Source organism: Carcharhinus amblyrhynchos, chromosome 22 (genome assembly GCF_965287045.1).
Source record: "Carcharhinus amblyrhynchos chromosome 22, sCarAmb.v2.hapA, whole genome shotgun sequence".
Taxonomy (NCBI): domain Eukaryota; kingdom Metazoa; phylum Chordata; class Chondrichthyes; order Carcharhiniformes; family Carcharhinidae; genus Carcharhinus; species Carcharhinus amblyrhynchos.
In genome coordinates this window covers 18,626,405-18,642,205 of record NC_137345.1, presented here as the reverse complement: position 1 = coordinate 18,642,205, position 15,801 = coordinate 18,626,405, and the positions used below count along the sequence as shown (strand labels likewise).

At 40.4% G+C, this 15,801-nt stretch overlaps 1 protein-coding gene across 1 annotated transcript in view; it reads right to left on the bottom strand.

Moving 5' to 3' along the window:
* Positions 1–15,801, bottom strand: part of LOC145356761 (sushi, von Willebrand factor type A, EGF and pentraxin domain-containing protein 1-like) — a 105,784-nt gene that overhangs the window by 23,450 nt on the left and 66,533 nt on the right. The window contains exons 18-25 of the mRNA XM_080209628.1: positions 15,195–15,291; positions 11,261–11,334; positions 9,323–9,419; positions 8,557–8,630; positions 5,663–5,759; positions 4,981–5,054; positions 2,415–2,511; positions 1,278–1,351 (exon numbers count right to left, since the gene is read on the bottom strand). Coding sequence (XP_080065754.1) covers positions 1,278–1,351; positions 2,415–2,511; positions 4,981–5,054; positions 5,663–5,759; positions 8,557–8,630; positions 9,323–9,419; positions 11,261–11,334; positions 15,195–15,291 — 684 coding nt within the window. The remainder of the gene's footprint in view (positions 1–1,277; positions 1,352–2,414; positions 2,512–4,980; positions 5,055–5,662; positions 5,760–8,556; positions 8,631–9,322; positions 9,420–11,260; positions 11,335–15,194; positions 15,292–15,801) is intronic.

Below are 15,801 nucleotides of genomic sequence, written 5' to 3'. Positions count from 1 at the left end.
GAATTCTCATTCAGGGCTCACATGTAGAGCTGTTATCAGAAGTTAGAAACATGAGAGACAGCCATCTGAAAATATCTAAAATCACGACAATGAAATAATCCAGTCCTTCACCAAAAATAATTTATTAATTTATACTGTGACTACTCACCCAACATCACAATGAAAAGTAACTTTATTTCCGATTGTTCTATTTTGTGTATCATAATATCCATTCAGAATCTCCCCTGGGTGACCACAGTTTATCGCTGCACGGAAAATAAAATAAGAGATAGGATTGTTACAAAACTCCAGAATCTCTAACAGGTTTTATTTTACAATATTTAACATGAAGATGAATAACCAGAACCAAATTCTTCACAATGTTGAGTTACTACAGGACATATCTTTCTGACAGGTTTCAATTATCTCTTTGTTTATTCCCTGCCTTGCCATGTGGCTACAAGTGGGGATCTGCATACCAGCCCCACAAGAGACCTCTAGACAAAAGACATTTAGGTGACCATGTACAGGTACAAAACAGAATCAAAATGGTTAATTAAATATAGTACATCTTGTCAAGGCTGTTGGAATTGAAAAAAAAAGTTTATCCATCGCAAAGATCACTTTTTTTCTGCTTCCTTATCATTATCTGCTCCACCAGCAATCCAGTCACTAAAATCCTCCACCATGTTTTTGTCACCTCAGCAATATCTACTATCGACACTCAAGTGTAAACTAATGCAGCAAGTTCCCTTTGGCTGCACTGAAACAACCAATTCAATGAGGTGTGGACACAGTAGGATCCTTAAACAAGGATACAAGAGGGAGAAATGATAGTATGAGCATGATTTAACTATGGATCATTTGCATCGATTGCGCTTTAACTTTCCTTGCAACACCACTCACACCTCCTCAATCTCCCATGGCCCAAACTGCCAGCTAATGTTATTAAAATTAGCGCCCCCTAAACTTCCCATTACACATCAAACCTCAGCTCCTTATTTCAACACTATTGTTGATGCTAGTGTAAAAGATTCGAATCTTCTGGAGAAAGCAGGATTGATTTGACAAATGACAATCTCTTATTTCATACATTCTAAATCTTTAACATGCAATGTTGAATTAAACCATCAAGTTACTGTTTCCTCCCATTTCAAGAAGTTGGAACTCGTCAAAATAGGGACTAATGTTGGATCTGAATCTAAAAAAATCATTAACAGTTCATTGGAAATGGATCAATCATTTATCAGTAAAAGGCAATTTTGTCACTTTACAAAAACAGGGAAACATAAGCCTACGTTCACAGAATGGAACCTCGCCGTCCCAACCCTCAGCTGTACATTGCCGATAATCCCTGCCCACAATGTTGTACCTAGAAAAAGAAACACAAGCCACCTGTTATCAGAGTCAGGAAGATTTATTGGAGAAGTGTTACATTTCGTTGACCACCCAGAAGGAATAATCAGTGAAATGGGGAGATAAGGATACTGGCCTGAACGGGGTTAGAGAACTTTACAATACAACACCAGGGAAATAAGAAGTTTGATACAAACTTTCTTTTCCTTCTGGGCAGGTAAGAATTCTAAATTTGATAGAGAGAAAATCTATTGCACTGTAAGCAAACTATGGTACAAAATAACAAATATGGAACAAAATTAGTAGAGCAATACAAATCAAAAATGAGGGCGGCACAATGGCACAGCGATTAGCACTGCTGTCTCACAGCACTAGAGACCCAGGTTCAATTCCAGCCTTGGGTAACTATCCGTGTGGAGTTTGCACATTCTCCCTGTTTTTGCATGAGTTTACACTTGGTGCTCTGGTTTCCTCCCACAAATGTGTGCAGGTTAGGTGGATTAGCCATGCTGTACTGCCTCTTAGTATCCCAAGATGGAAGGGTTAGGGGAATTAGCAGGGTAACAACATGGGGCTACAGGAATAAGGCACGTGGTGTGCTTAGGTGTGAAGTTTTGGTGGAGAGTCAGTGCAGACTCGATGGGCTGAATGACCTCATTCTGTACTGCATGGATTCAATGATACTGTTGTATTGCTGCTTAAAAACAAAAGGTCAGTTCTGATTCCAGATAAAGTACAGAGCACAGTTGGAGAATTGATGCATAAAGCTCACTTTTAATATAAATCACACATTTTAATAAAACAGCAGCCACAGATGTCCTGTGTTGTTCCAATAAATGAACCCGATAATCGATAACACATTTAACATTTCTATCTTTGCATTAATATTCCTATTTCAGCACTAACATTGCACACCTTGATTAATGTAAAAGATTTTGTTTTAATTCACTAGTTGAACACTGAAATGGAAGCCTCACTCAGAGCTTGCATGTTGTCAGGACTGACTGTGGTCTGAATCCTATTCAGTGTTAAAATAATATAATCCCTCACCAAAATTATTCAGTGATTTATACACTCACCCAATGTCACAATAAAAAGTAACATTATTTCCAACTGTCCAATTGGGTGCTTTATAATATCCATTCGCAATTGCCCCAGGATTTCCACAGGTTATTACTATACAGAAAGTAAAACAAGTAGAAATGTTATAAAAACCCAAAACTCCCCAACAGTTTTTTTTCATTCTAATTACAGATATTTGTCATAAATATGAAATGCTGCTACATATTTGTCCAGAATAACAAGATGACCCTAAATTTGGAAATCATCGTATGGAATTATGGTAATAAATAATGCAGGATTTTCACTAAATTCACAAAAGCTCACAGTAAATGGTCTCTGTATTCAACAGCATCAATCTTCACCAGCAATCCAAAACAGCCTGCCATGGGGGTTCCCCCACATGTTGAAGAACTGATGGAAACTCTGCATCACTTTCATGGGGAAGATGCAATGTGGTTTCAATGCCCTCACGCACCTGACTGGTCAGCATTGGGCCTTACTTTGTCAGGAATACAGTGGTAGCGTTATGGTAAGTACATTTATATTGCTAAATATTAGAAATAAGATGTGCTGGTTAGGTGCAACAGCCAAGCTAAATTCTCCCTCAGTGTAGCCGAACAGGTGCCGGAGTGTGGCAACAAGGGGATTTTTACAATACCTACATTGCAGTATTAACGTAAGCCTACTTGTGACAATAATAAATAAAAACTTAAATCAAACCTTAAAAAAAACTTAGTTTTAAGTGTGTTTAATTTAGCACTGCTGTCCAAGGAAGGCTAAACTTGTAGTTAGATTCAGGTTAGACAAGGGCGTAGGCAACTGGGGTGTTTTGATTTCAGGTAAAACTGCTATGATTGTGCTTAGGGAGGGTTACGTCATGAAAAGTCATCAAGCTGGCAGAAGTAAAAGTCGTTGCTTAGCCACAAAGGACACCTTTAGGGTAGGAATACTTTTTGAGTGTAGGTTTAACTGAATTCATTGGCAGTTGTTTTTGAGGGATAGAGTGAGATCTCTCTCAGCTTTGTTAGAAGAAAATCCATACCCTGGAGTAGTGGTTTAGAAAACAGGTGAATGAAAGCTAAAGAATGACTAATTAAGGAAACTAGAGTAATCAAGAGAAGTTTCTAAGAAGGCTGAAGCTAAAGATCAATGAAGAACTGCCTTGAGAGCAGAATTTTGCTTACGAAAGTCAAAATCAGACCTGGGAAAAGAAGAGGTCATAAGGCTGGCGACAACCAAGCGACAATCGTAAGGTTTTGTGCGCTTATTTTCAGTGTTTGAAGCAATAATATTCTGTTGGTTACTGAGTAACTGAGCTCATGCCAAAGCATTTAACACAAAGGAAACCTGAAAGAAGAGATGCAAAACCTGGATTCTTTGTTAAAACTGGAGTGGAAGCTTTGCTTGACAGGATAGTTGGAAAGCCTGAAAGGGATTTTTAATGCAAACAACTGATGGAAAGCACTATTTTAAAGAGGATTTTAAAGTGTGTCCCATTTGGGAGTGAGGTTTGGGAATGCTTATGTGACAAACACCTGGGGGAATGTGAGAAAAATCCATGGAAGATTCGTTCAGTGCTATTGGCCATTCGGTTCAGAGTGGGGTGTTGCTTATGAAGGTTTCATACTCACAAAAGTATGGAAATGTCCATATTTCATAATTTTTTTTCTCGTTTCTAAAGGCAATTAGCTGCCCTGTGATTCTGTTCCTCACATTTTCTAAAGAAAAGTTAAAGTTATGATCTTTTGAGCCAGAATTCCATTCTGGAATCAACCCTTCCAGAAGTAACACCAACTGGAATCATAACACCATGATTCCAAACTCCAAATGACAGCTGTTGACCAGAGGTCTGTAACTCTCAATTGCCATCAAAGCTACCAATTGTAGTGGCCGCCAGAGATAATGAAGGAAGGCCCATTCAAGGAGAACCCCTGCTGCATCTCTGGACACAGATGATAGGGATGGGGGTTATGAGGTCAGTAGCAAGGCTTGGGCATAGAGTTTCAGCAGTACACTCCCCTCCCTACCGAAGACAGCAGGAAAACCTGATGGTGTTTGCTGCACACTGGACTTCCCTGAACTCCCTGAGTTGACTCTAACTTCTGGTTGGTTCAGGGAAAAATATTCCCACATGGCTCCTTAACAAGCCCAATCCTGTCACCAGCAGGTGGGATTCTCACAGCAGGCCCTTCCTACCCCCTGTTTAACTGGAGATTGTTTTCCTGATGCTGGGTGTCCTGTCCTATTCTTCTCTCCCCAACCCATCCCCACTATCGTATCACTCTGACATTCTGCATTAAATCGCAGCAAAATGCACCTACTTTCTGAATGGTGGGAGAGTAGGAGTTGTGAGGGAGCAAAGTATTTCAGACATCCACAGCTAGTGAAGATTCAAAACATAATTAGAATGACTAATGAAAAGGGTGAGGGAACTGCAAAGTCAAGAAGCAAACATTTCCACTTCCATTTTCCATAGAACTTGGATGTGAGCCAACACTACAAATCTATTCATTGAATGTGGCTCAATCATTTGGTACAGAGAAGCTGGACAGTTACCCCACAAGACGGGGAAACATAACTTACATTCACAGGATGGAACCTCACCATCCCAACCCTCAGCTGTACATTGCAGATAATCACGACCCACCATTTTGTATCTAGAAAAATAAAAACAAAACACCTGCATGAGCAACATGAAAATTAATTGAGGAAGTGTTAGCGCAGTGACCAGGTTAGAATTCTAAAGGTCCACAGAGAAATAAATCTATCAATATTGCGATAAAATTTAAAAAATTGAGTTGGTGGGATTGAGTTAGCAGAATAAGAAAGGAATGAAACAGAAATATACTGTTGACAAAAAATAATGCTGGCGAAAGCCCAAATAAAGTACAGTGCATGTGTTAATTATTGATGCACTCAGTTCACCTTAGTGCTGTTTTTTCTACAATATACATGCCATTTTGCAGAACCAGTAAACATACAAGAAGTGTTGATCTCAGATCATGGGTCCAGGCATCACTGACACATTCAGAGTTTCCATCTTTGCATTAATATTCAAGCAACATCATCCCTGGACTTGATCAATCTAGAGGGCTTTTTTGTGAAATACACAGTTCAACACTCAATCGGAAGCCTCATTCAGACCTCACATACAGTGCTGTTATGAGAAACGTGAAGACCGAGAGATGGCTATCCAAAATTACATTAATAACATCATCAACATTTTACAATCTTTCACCAAACTATTTATATGCTGAATACTCACCCAATGTCACAATAAAAAGTAACTTTATTTCCAACTGTTTGATTTGATGCAGTATAATATCCATTCAGAATCTCCCCTGGCTGACCACAGTTTATCCCTACAAGGAAAATGAAATAAGAGCAGACAGGATTATTACAAAACTCCAAAATAATCAACAGGTTTTTCTTTATAATATTTAAAATGAAGACAAATGGCCTCAACCAAATTGACCACAATGTCAAGCTACCTAAAATCAGAATTTATTTTTCTGAATTATAGCAGCACAAAGCAAGACATTTCTTCAATCTGCAATATCTCACAATACATCTCGCTGTTTCCAAAAACACTTTGCGCTCAACAGCATCAATACTCACCAGCCAATCAAAATCATGATGTCAGGTATCCACCAACTTAATTAATGGAAAGAGACTAGAATCCAGGGAGGAGCAATAATATTTAGCACAAAATATAATCAATTAAATACAGTTCATCATTTCAACGGCGCTGGAAGTGTCTTCAAAGTCCTATCCATCTTAAAAATCACTTCTTCCCTATTTCACAATACAGCCTGCTCTACCCAACACAGCACCACAAAAATCATACACCATGGGTGGGATTTTCCCTCTATGCTTGCTCCAAAACCTGAAAATTTTGCCAAAGGTCAACGGATCTTTGCATGGTCATCACCCCCCCCCCCCAACCAACCCTCCACCCCCCCTCCTCATCCCACCGCACCCCCCCATCTCCCCAACCCTCCCCATTGCCCAGCTACTACGATTCCCTTGGCGAGCGGTACAGGAAAATCCCACCCTATGTTTTTTGTCACCTCATCACTTTCTATTACTTCCACTCACATATAAATTAGTTCAATGATTTCCCACTGGCTGCACTAAAATAACTTATTCAATGGGGCACATATTCATCAGAATCTTCAAACAAGAATGGAAGAAGAAGAAACGCTGGTGTGAGCATGATTTAAGTATCATCGATTGCATTTAACCTGCCACACCACTTCCAATCCAAGATTTCCCAAGGCCCAAACTTCCACTTCCAGTCAGCTAAAACTGGATTAAAATTAGAACCTCCTAAACTTCCCACAATACACCAAAACTCAAAGTTGCAATGCTCCCATGGGTGCCAGTGAAGAAGATTAAAATCTTTTGGAGGAAGCAGGAACAATTTGAACAATTGTCATTTATCATTTCGCACATTCTAAATCTTTAATATTATATCAGAGCACTGAATACTATTCCCTCCCATTCCGAGTTGTTGGAACTCAAAGCCAAAAGATGCCAAAATGCTGCAGTATAATGCATGGATGAGAGGAGTGTGCAGTTTCTCTAGCTCCGCTATGCCACAGGTTTTAGTTTAAAAGTTTAATTCATCCACCAAAATGGACAATTACAGTGCAGCCCCATTATAACACGCTGGTTGGTGTCCATAAAATGTTATCGCAAAGAAAGCAGGGTCGCGCTAAATTGGGATGCTAACCCGCACAGCTTTATTCCAACATTAATCTCACCATTTTTGCAGAATATTATAACATGAGGCAAAAGGTGCAACATGATCTGTTAATAGGATTAAAGGAAACAAACTCAATCAATATTATGGAAATGTAAAGTCCCTCCTCCATCTTATTCCGAAACAGTCGCAGCTCCTTCTGAATGAATATAGCACGAGTTCAAGCTTCTGTGATGAGTCTCATACTGCATCAGTCATTTAGGTAGACATTGCCTTCAGTTCAGGGAGGTTATTACAAATGAACAGAGATGGGGAAAGGTGGAAGGATTTAGGTCAGGATCTTTTTCAGGGTCTAATAACAGTGTTTGAAGGTTTTATGACCCTTGATGGGGTGGACAGTGGGAGATACTGAAATAAGTGGCAACGAGTCAATATCAGTATTTCCTCAGTTTTTGTTTCCTTTTAGAAAGATTACTGTATAAAGTGAAACATTTCATTTTGTGGCAGTTATCAGATATGCAAAGTCTCTTCTCCCGCATATTTTAAAACAATGACAGGAATGAGAAGTAGCCTTGTGGGTCCAATGATTCATCGCGTTCTATCCAAATTCGCACTAAATCGGGGCGCATAAAATTGGGGTTTCACTGTACTTACCCTCACTGCTGTTACACCCAGAATAAAAAAGATTGAACTCATCTTCTTTCAACAACTTCAGAATGACTGATTTGTATACAGACATGCATAAACACATACATGCACATGCACCCATGCACATGCACCCATGCACATGCACCCATGCACATGCACATGCTACTGGACCCGGTAGATGTCTGGAGGTGCTCACCAATGAAGTTCAGCATTGAGGAGAATAGAGTGATAGAACAATTCTTCTCATCTCAGTCGCTCAAGTTTCCAAATGCAGACAGGTTACACTTTGATAAGGATTCTCTAGCTGCAGGTTGATAACCACAGGTGCAATTCATTGAAATGCAGAGAGAGTTTGCTTAGCCTCCCTTCATAGAGAGTTCCCCCAAAACACACAAATTTCAAAAACAGCAGCTCCAAAACTTAACATTCGTTCCTGTCTGGCAGTTCCAGTAAATCACCAGCCTTTGTCATTTTTTAACCTTCAATTAAAGTGATTGCAATTCCAAACAAACAGCTCTTTCCCCTCAAGGTCAGGTGATTGATTGGAAAAGGTAAGTCCGTTCCAAGCCCAAAGGTGAACTTGTGACCCATCTTTAAAAGAAAGACTAAAGATCAACATGAAGCATCCGGGTGGTGAAATGTATTTCCATATCTTAAAACAAAAATCTAGTTTTGAAGGATTTTAATGGTAAGAAGAAATTGTATATGTCGATCAATAACACATAAGAATTAATTGATAACAGATCAATTATTTATCACTAAAAAGCCAGTCAGTCATTTTACAAAACAGGGAAACATAAACCTACGTTCACAGGATGGAACCTCGCCGTCCCAACCCTCAGCTGTACACTGCCGATAATCCCTGCCCACAATGTTGTATCTAGAAAAAACACAGACCACCTGTTAACAGAATCATGAAGGTTGATTGGAAATGTGTTACAATTCGTTGACCAACTAGACGTGGGTTTCCTCCAGGTGTTCCAGTTTGCTCCCACAGTCCAAAGATGAGCAGGTTAGATGGATTGACCCATATTAAATTGTGTCCCAGAATCGGTAGCTTAGCATGCATTAGCAGGGTAAATGCATGAGGTTACGGGAATAGATGCATGTTTGAGCCTGGGTGAAATGCTTTCTGAGAGAGTTGGTGCAGACTCAATGGGCTGAATGGCCTCATTCTGCACTGCATGGATTCAATGATACTGTTATGTTGCTGCTTAAAAAAAGTATGGTTCAGATTCCACATAAAGTACAGAGCGCAGGTGAAGAATTGATGCATAAAGCTCACTTCTAATATAATTCATACATTTTAACAAAACAAATTAACCTGATAAATCAATAACACATTTAACATTGCTATCTTTGCAATGAAACTGCTACTTCAGCACTAACATCGCTCACTTTACTTAATATAAAGATTTTCTTTTAATTCACTCGTTGAACACTGAAATGGAAGCTGCACTCAGAGCTTGCACATTGTGAGGACTGAATGTGGTCAACAGAAATAATCCTGTTCAGAGCATTAAAATAATATAAACCCTCAATTATTCAGTGATTTACACACTGGCAACTCACCCAATGTCACAATAAAAAGTAACATTATTTCCGACTGTCCAATTTGGTGCCTTATAATATCCATTCGCGATTGCCCCAGGATTTCCACAGGTTATTGCTATGCAAAAAATAAAACAAGGTAGAAATGGGACAAAAACCCAAAATCATCAACAATTTTTTAATTGTTTATCATAGATATTGATCACAAACATAAAATGCTACAATATAATTACCCAAAATATCTGGTTACATTAAATTTGAATTTCAGTTATTGGAATTACGGCATTATAAATGCAGGGTTTTCTCTTTATTCACAATACCTCACACGGGTAACTCGTCCCTGTATTGAACAGCTTCCATCATCACTTGCAATCCAAAATATAATAGCTGGGGTTTAATGCAGAATATGGGGTTTCCCCGCCTGTTGGTGAATTAGTGGAAACCGTACGGGAAGGGCCCGATGTGAATTTGACCAGCGTTGGGCCTTCCGTATCACAATGTTCTGGGCATCCAGACATCCTAGCCCCAACATCTGCTGACCAGAGACCAGCAGCTCTCCATGCCAGCCACAACACCAAGAGCAGTGGCTGCTGCCGGCAATGCACAAACCCAAGGATCTCTGAACACGGATGATTGTTGATCACAGGGATAGTGCCAAGAAATCAATGGCAAAGGCAGCACATTGGATTTCTGAAGCCTTTCGTCCTAATGTCAGATTCATCAACAAGAGACCCCCACCACCACCTCCCCCCGCCCCCCCACCCCAGTCCAAGGCAGCAGGCAATCCCACAACTGTTTACTGGGTGGCCTTTTGGAGCTACAGAAGAACCATGCAGCTCCCCTTAAATCACTGAGCCGTCTCTGAATTCTGGCGGATTCAGGGATAATCACTCTTAGGCACCTCACAAATGAGACCAATTAACATCACCCCACTCGCAGATAAAATTCCTGACCTCAGGTCCTTCCACCCACCCCCTCTAAATTGGAAAAGTTATCCCGACTCTGGCCCTCCTTGCTCGTTCTTCTGTCCCCAACCTCCCCACCATTATGTCCACTCCAGCAGACTCCCATTAAATCCCAACCACTGTTAAGTATCCAGCTACTTTCAGAATAGTAGGAGAGGAGGAGCCATGGTTGAGCAAAGGTATTTAGATATCCATGTACATGCGATAGTGAAAAATAGTGCTCAAGATCCAAAACAAAATCAAAATGGTGGCCAGAATGCTGTCCGTTATTTTCAGATCATTGAAACTCACAAGTGAAGAAATGATCATATCCACTTCCATGCCATTAACTGCTCTAACTCAGCATTAACCCCACTAAAATCTTCCACCATCTTTTTTGGCACCTCATGAATATCTATTACATGCACCTGAGCATGAGCACAAATTGAAGCAACAATTTCTTATGAGCTGCATTCACATAACCAAGTCCCGTGGGTCAAAAAGTCCAAACACAGATCTGGTTTAAATTTATAACAACAATGGGAGAGGAACAGGAGGGAGTGTGAGCCTCATTAAGTATCAATCTTTAACACTGATTGCTTTTTTCCTTTGACTTCCAACTCCAGCTTCTCGATCTCCCATGTCCCAACTTCACACTTCTCATTAGCTAAAATTAGCACTGCCTAAACTTTCCATCATCCACCATAACACAACTGTTTTCTCCAATACAACAATTTGCAATGGGCAGAAAATCAAATTCTTCTGGAAAGAGAACAATTGATTTCATTTCACATATTATATTCCTTAAATATATAATACTGAATCACAATAATAAATATATTTTTGGCTCAGTCCAAAGAAGGTCAGAGTTCCATGTTCGAAGATGTCAAAATTCTGCAGGGAAGAAAACTTGGGATGTGAACTAAATCTGCAGGACAAGCCACTGAATGTGGCTCAATCATTTAGTTAAGACAAACAATACAGTCACTTTACAAAAGAGGCAAATATAACTTACATTCACAGACTGGAACCTCACCATCCCATCCCTCAGTTGTACATTGCCGGTAATCTCTACCCACCATTTTGTATCTAGAAAAAGAGAAACAAACTACCTGTATTAGTAACATGTTCATTCAGGAACTGGTATAGTTTGCTAGCCAAGTAACAAATTAATGTCCATGGAGGAAAAAGCTATTCAACAATTAACAAACACTTAAATAAAACTAAGCATGGGACAATATCAGTAGAAAAATGAGTTGGAATCAAGCAGAATTGTAGTGTTGTTTGAAAAAAAAAGCTGGTCAGATTTCCTATTTAGTATAATGTGAAGGAAGAACATTCATTCATCCTGCTCAGTTTGGAGGTAAATTATAATTAAATCTAAACATTTTGAGGAACCTGCAAATGCAGCCAGCCAGTCCCTATCTCCCTCTACTGCTATCATTCTTCAACAGGGCATGGACATGACTGGCTGGGACAGGATTTCCTTCATTTCCCATTCCTAATTGCTCTAGAGAAAAGTGGTTTTGAGCCACCTTCTTAAACTGGGCTAGTCCATGTGGTGTAGATACACCTACAGTGTTTTTTTGGGAGTGGGGGGGGGGTTCCAATATTTGATTCACCAACAGTAAAGGAATAGTGATATAATTCCAAATCAGGATGTTGCGTAGCTCGGAGTGGAACTTGCAGATGGTGGTGTTTCTATGCATCTGCTGTCCTTATCCTTTTTGGTGATAAGAGGTTGTGAGTTTGGAAAGTGCTGTCAAAGGAACCTTGATGAGTTGTTGCAATGCATCATGTAGATGTTACACACTGCTGCCATTGTGTATCAGTTGTGGGAGGGAGTTGATGTTGGAGTGGTGGATGGGATATCAAAACAAGCGGATTGCTTTGTCCTCAATGGTGTTGAGATTCATGAGACGATCTGCAGTCATCCAGCAAGTGGAGAGTATTCCATCACGTTCCTGACTTATGCCTTGTAGATGGTGGACAGGCTTTGGGAAGTCAAGAGATGATTTACTAACGGCAGGATTCCTTGCCTCTGACCTGTTCTTGTATTTGCATGACTAGGTCAGTTCTGTTTCTGGTCACTAGTAACCCCATAGATGTTGATGGTGGGGGATTCAATGATGGCAATGCCTTTGAATATCAAAGGGAGATGGCTACATTCATTTTCTTGGAGATGGTTATTGCCTGGCACTTGTGTGGTATGATTGGTACTTAACACTTATGACCCTGTAGTTGCGAGACCCTGTAAGGGGTGAGGTCTCAAGGGTCATATAACCTGTTCGACCAATTGTGCCGAAGTGCACGAATTCTGGAGATGAGCACAAGCTTTTCCAAACAGCCTGGAATCAAAGTAATAGAAAGCATTTTTCTCACTCTCTATATCTAGTTAATCCTGGTAATAAATAGATCTTTAGTTGCTCCACTTGGTGTCACCACTCTTTCCAAACAAAACACAGAATAAGCCTGAATGTTGTCCATGTTTTGCTGCATATAGGTATGGACTGATTCAGTATCTGAGGAATTGTGAATGGTGCTGAACATTGCAATTATCAATGAATATGCCCACTTCTGACCTTATGATGGAAGGAAGGTAATTGATGAAGCTGAAAATGGTTGGCCCTAGGATACTATCCTGACGAACTCCTGCAGTGATGTCCTGGAGCAGAGATGATGGAACTTCAAGAACTAAAACCATCTTTCTTTGTAATCCAACCAACAGTGAGTTTTCCTTTGATTCCCATTGACTCCAGTTTTGTTAGGGTTTCTAAATGCCACACTCAGTCAAATATGGCCTTGATGTCAAAGGAGGTTACTTCCACCATACCTCTGGAATTCAGCTCTTTTGTCCATGTTTGAACTAAGACTGTCATGAGATTGATCCTGGCATAACCTCTTCTAAGCATCACTGAGCAGATTGTTTCTGAGTAAGTCCCGCTTGATAGCACTGTTGATGACCCCTTCCATCACTAATTGCTGATGATTGAGAGTAGACTGATGGGGTAGTAATTCGTCAGGTTGACTTTGTCCTGATTCTTTGTGGGCAATTTTTCACATTGCCAGGTTGATGCCAGCATGGTAGCTGAACTGGAACAGTTGTGTAAGGATCCTGCTAGTTCTGGAGCACAAGTCTTCAGCACTATTACTGGAACGTTGTCAGGGTCCATGGCCTTTGCAGCATCCAGTCCCTTCAGATGTTTCCTGATATCATGTGGAGTGAATCAAATTGACTGAAAGTTGCTGGACACTTCTGGCTGAAGATTGCTGCAAATGTTTCAGCCTCGTCTTTTGCACTGATACACTGGGCTCCCCCATCATTGAGGATATTTGTGGAGCCTCCTCCTCCAGTGAGTTGTTTAATTGCCCACCACCATTCACAGCTAAGTGTGGCAGGACTGCAGAGCTTAGATCTGATCTACTAGCTGTGGGATCACTTAGCTCTGTCTCTCTCATGTTGCTTTCACTGCTTGGCATGTAAGGGGTTCTGTATTGCAGCTTCACCAAGTTGACAGCTCAATTTATGTCAAGCCTCAAGATTACAGGTTGTAGTTGTATACAATTCTGCTGTTGATGATGACTCACAGTGCCACATGAATGTCCAATTTTGAGTTGCTAGATCTGTTAGAAATCTATTCCATTGGTAGTGCCACACAGTATGATACAGGGTTAACTCACAGTGAAAACTTGTCTTCATCTCCACAAGGACTGTGCTGTGGTCACTCATACCAATACTGTCTGGGACAGATAAATCTGTAACAGGTACACTGACCAGGATGAGGTCAAGTTGGTTTTTCTCTCTTGTTGGTTCCCCCAGCACTTGCTGCAGACCCATCTAACAGTGACGTCCTTAAGGAATCATGATGTGGGTATGCCGGCGTTGGACTGGCGTAAACACAGTAAAAAGTCTGACAACACCAGGTTTTAGTCCAACCGATTTATTTGATAATACTCACAAGCTTTCGAGGTTTCCCTCTTCGTCAGGTGAATGGAGAGTTCTGGCCTCAGACAGAGCATATAAAGCACAGACAGTTTAGAGATTACTGATTAGAATGCGAATCCTTACACCTAACCTGCTGTTCAAGACCTGAAGTGGCTGACAATGTGAGTGGAAGGAGCACTGATCACAGGTTACAGAGCTGTGTATTGTCTCCAGACAGTACAGTAAGTGAGGTTTTGCAAACCCAGGCAAGTCACGGGGGTTACAGATGGGTTCATGTCGCACTATCTGTAACCCCCATGACTTGCCTGGGTTTGCAAAACCTCACTTACTGTACTGTCTGGAGACAATACGCATCTCTGTAACCTGTGATCAGTGCTCCTTCCACTCACATTGTCAGCCACTTCAGGTCTTGAATAGCAGGTTAGGTGAAAGGATTCGCATTCTAAATCAGTAATCTCTAAACTGTCTGTGCTTTATATGCTCTGTCTGAGGCCAGAACTCTCCATTCACCTGACGAAGAGGGAAACCTCGAAAGCTTGTGAGTATTATCAAATAAATCGGTTGGACTAAAACCTGGTGTTGTCAGACTTTTTACTGTGCTTAAGGAATCAGCCAGTGGGGTGCTACTGAGCCACTCCTGATGATGGATATTGAAATCACCACCGCCCACAGTTCTCCAAGTGCGGTTGAACATGGAGTACTGATTCATCAGCTCAGGTAGTAATCAGCAGGAGGATTTCCAAGGCTTCAGTAATTAAATTTTCTATCTTTCCATTAATATTCCAAAGCTGGTACAAATAGCCTTGACTGTGATCAGTTTAAAGACTTTTTAAAAAATTGCCAGTTCAACACTAAATTGGAAACCACACCCAGAACTCACATTGAGAGCAGTTATCAGAAATATTAAGGAGAAATGGTCATTTCAAATTATTTTGTGATTAAATATTAAAATAGCACCATCTTTCACCAAAATTATTCAGCAATTTACATAGAGAATCCTCACCCAACATCACAGTGAAAGGTAACTTTATTTCCAGTTGTCTCATTTGGTTCAATATAATATCCATTCAGAATCTTCCCAGGATCACCACAGTCTAATGCTACACAGAAAATAAAAACAGGAAAAGCAGAAATGTTACAAAACTCCAAAATTTTCAACTGTTCTTTCATCGCAATTCAGGTCTTTAAGTTGAAGATAATAGGCTACTAAACAATTGCAGAGAATATCAAGTTACCTTAACTTTGGAATCCAAGTTTCATAATGGTTAATAGAATGTGGTCCTCTATTGCGAGGGAATTAGAACTTGCCCACCATCGAGGTGCTAATCACACAAATCCAACTCTGCTGGACAGGACATGGGATTTGTGCGCCTGATACCAGACTCTTGAAGCAACTACTCTACTTGGAATGCTGTCGAGGCAGGAGACTGCCAGTAGGAAAACTGAATCACTTTACAGATGGCTTCAAAGCATCACCGAAGAAGTCAAACGCACACACAGACTTATGGAAGTCCTTGGCTTGTGACTGACCAAAATCAACAAGGTTCATTTAGGATTGAAATCATTGAGAGACTTTGTCTGGAACACATATGCTGTCAAATAGGGCTTAA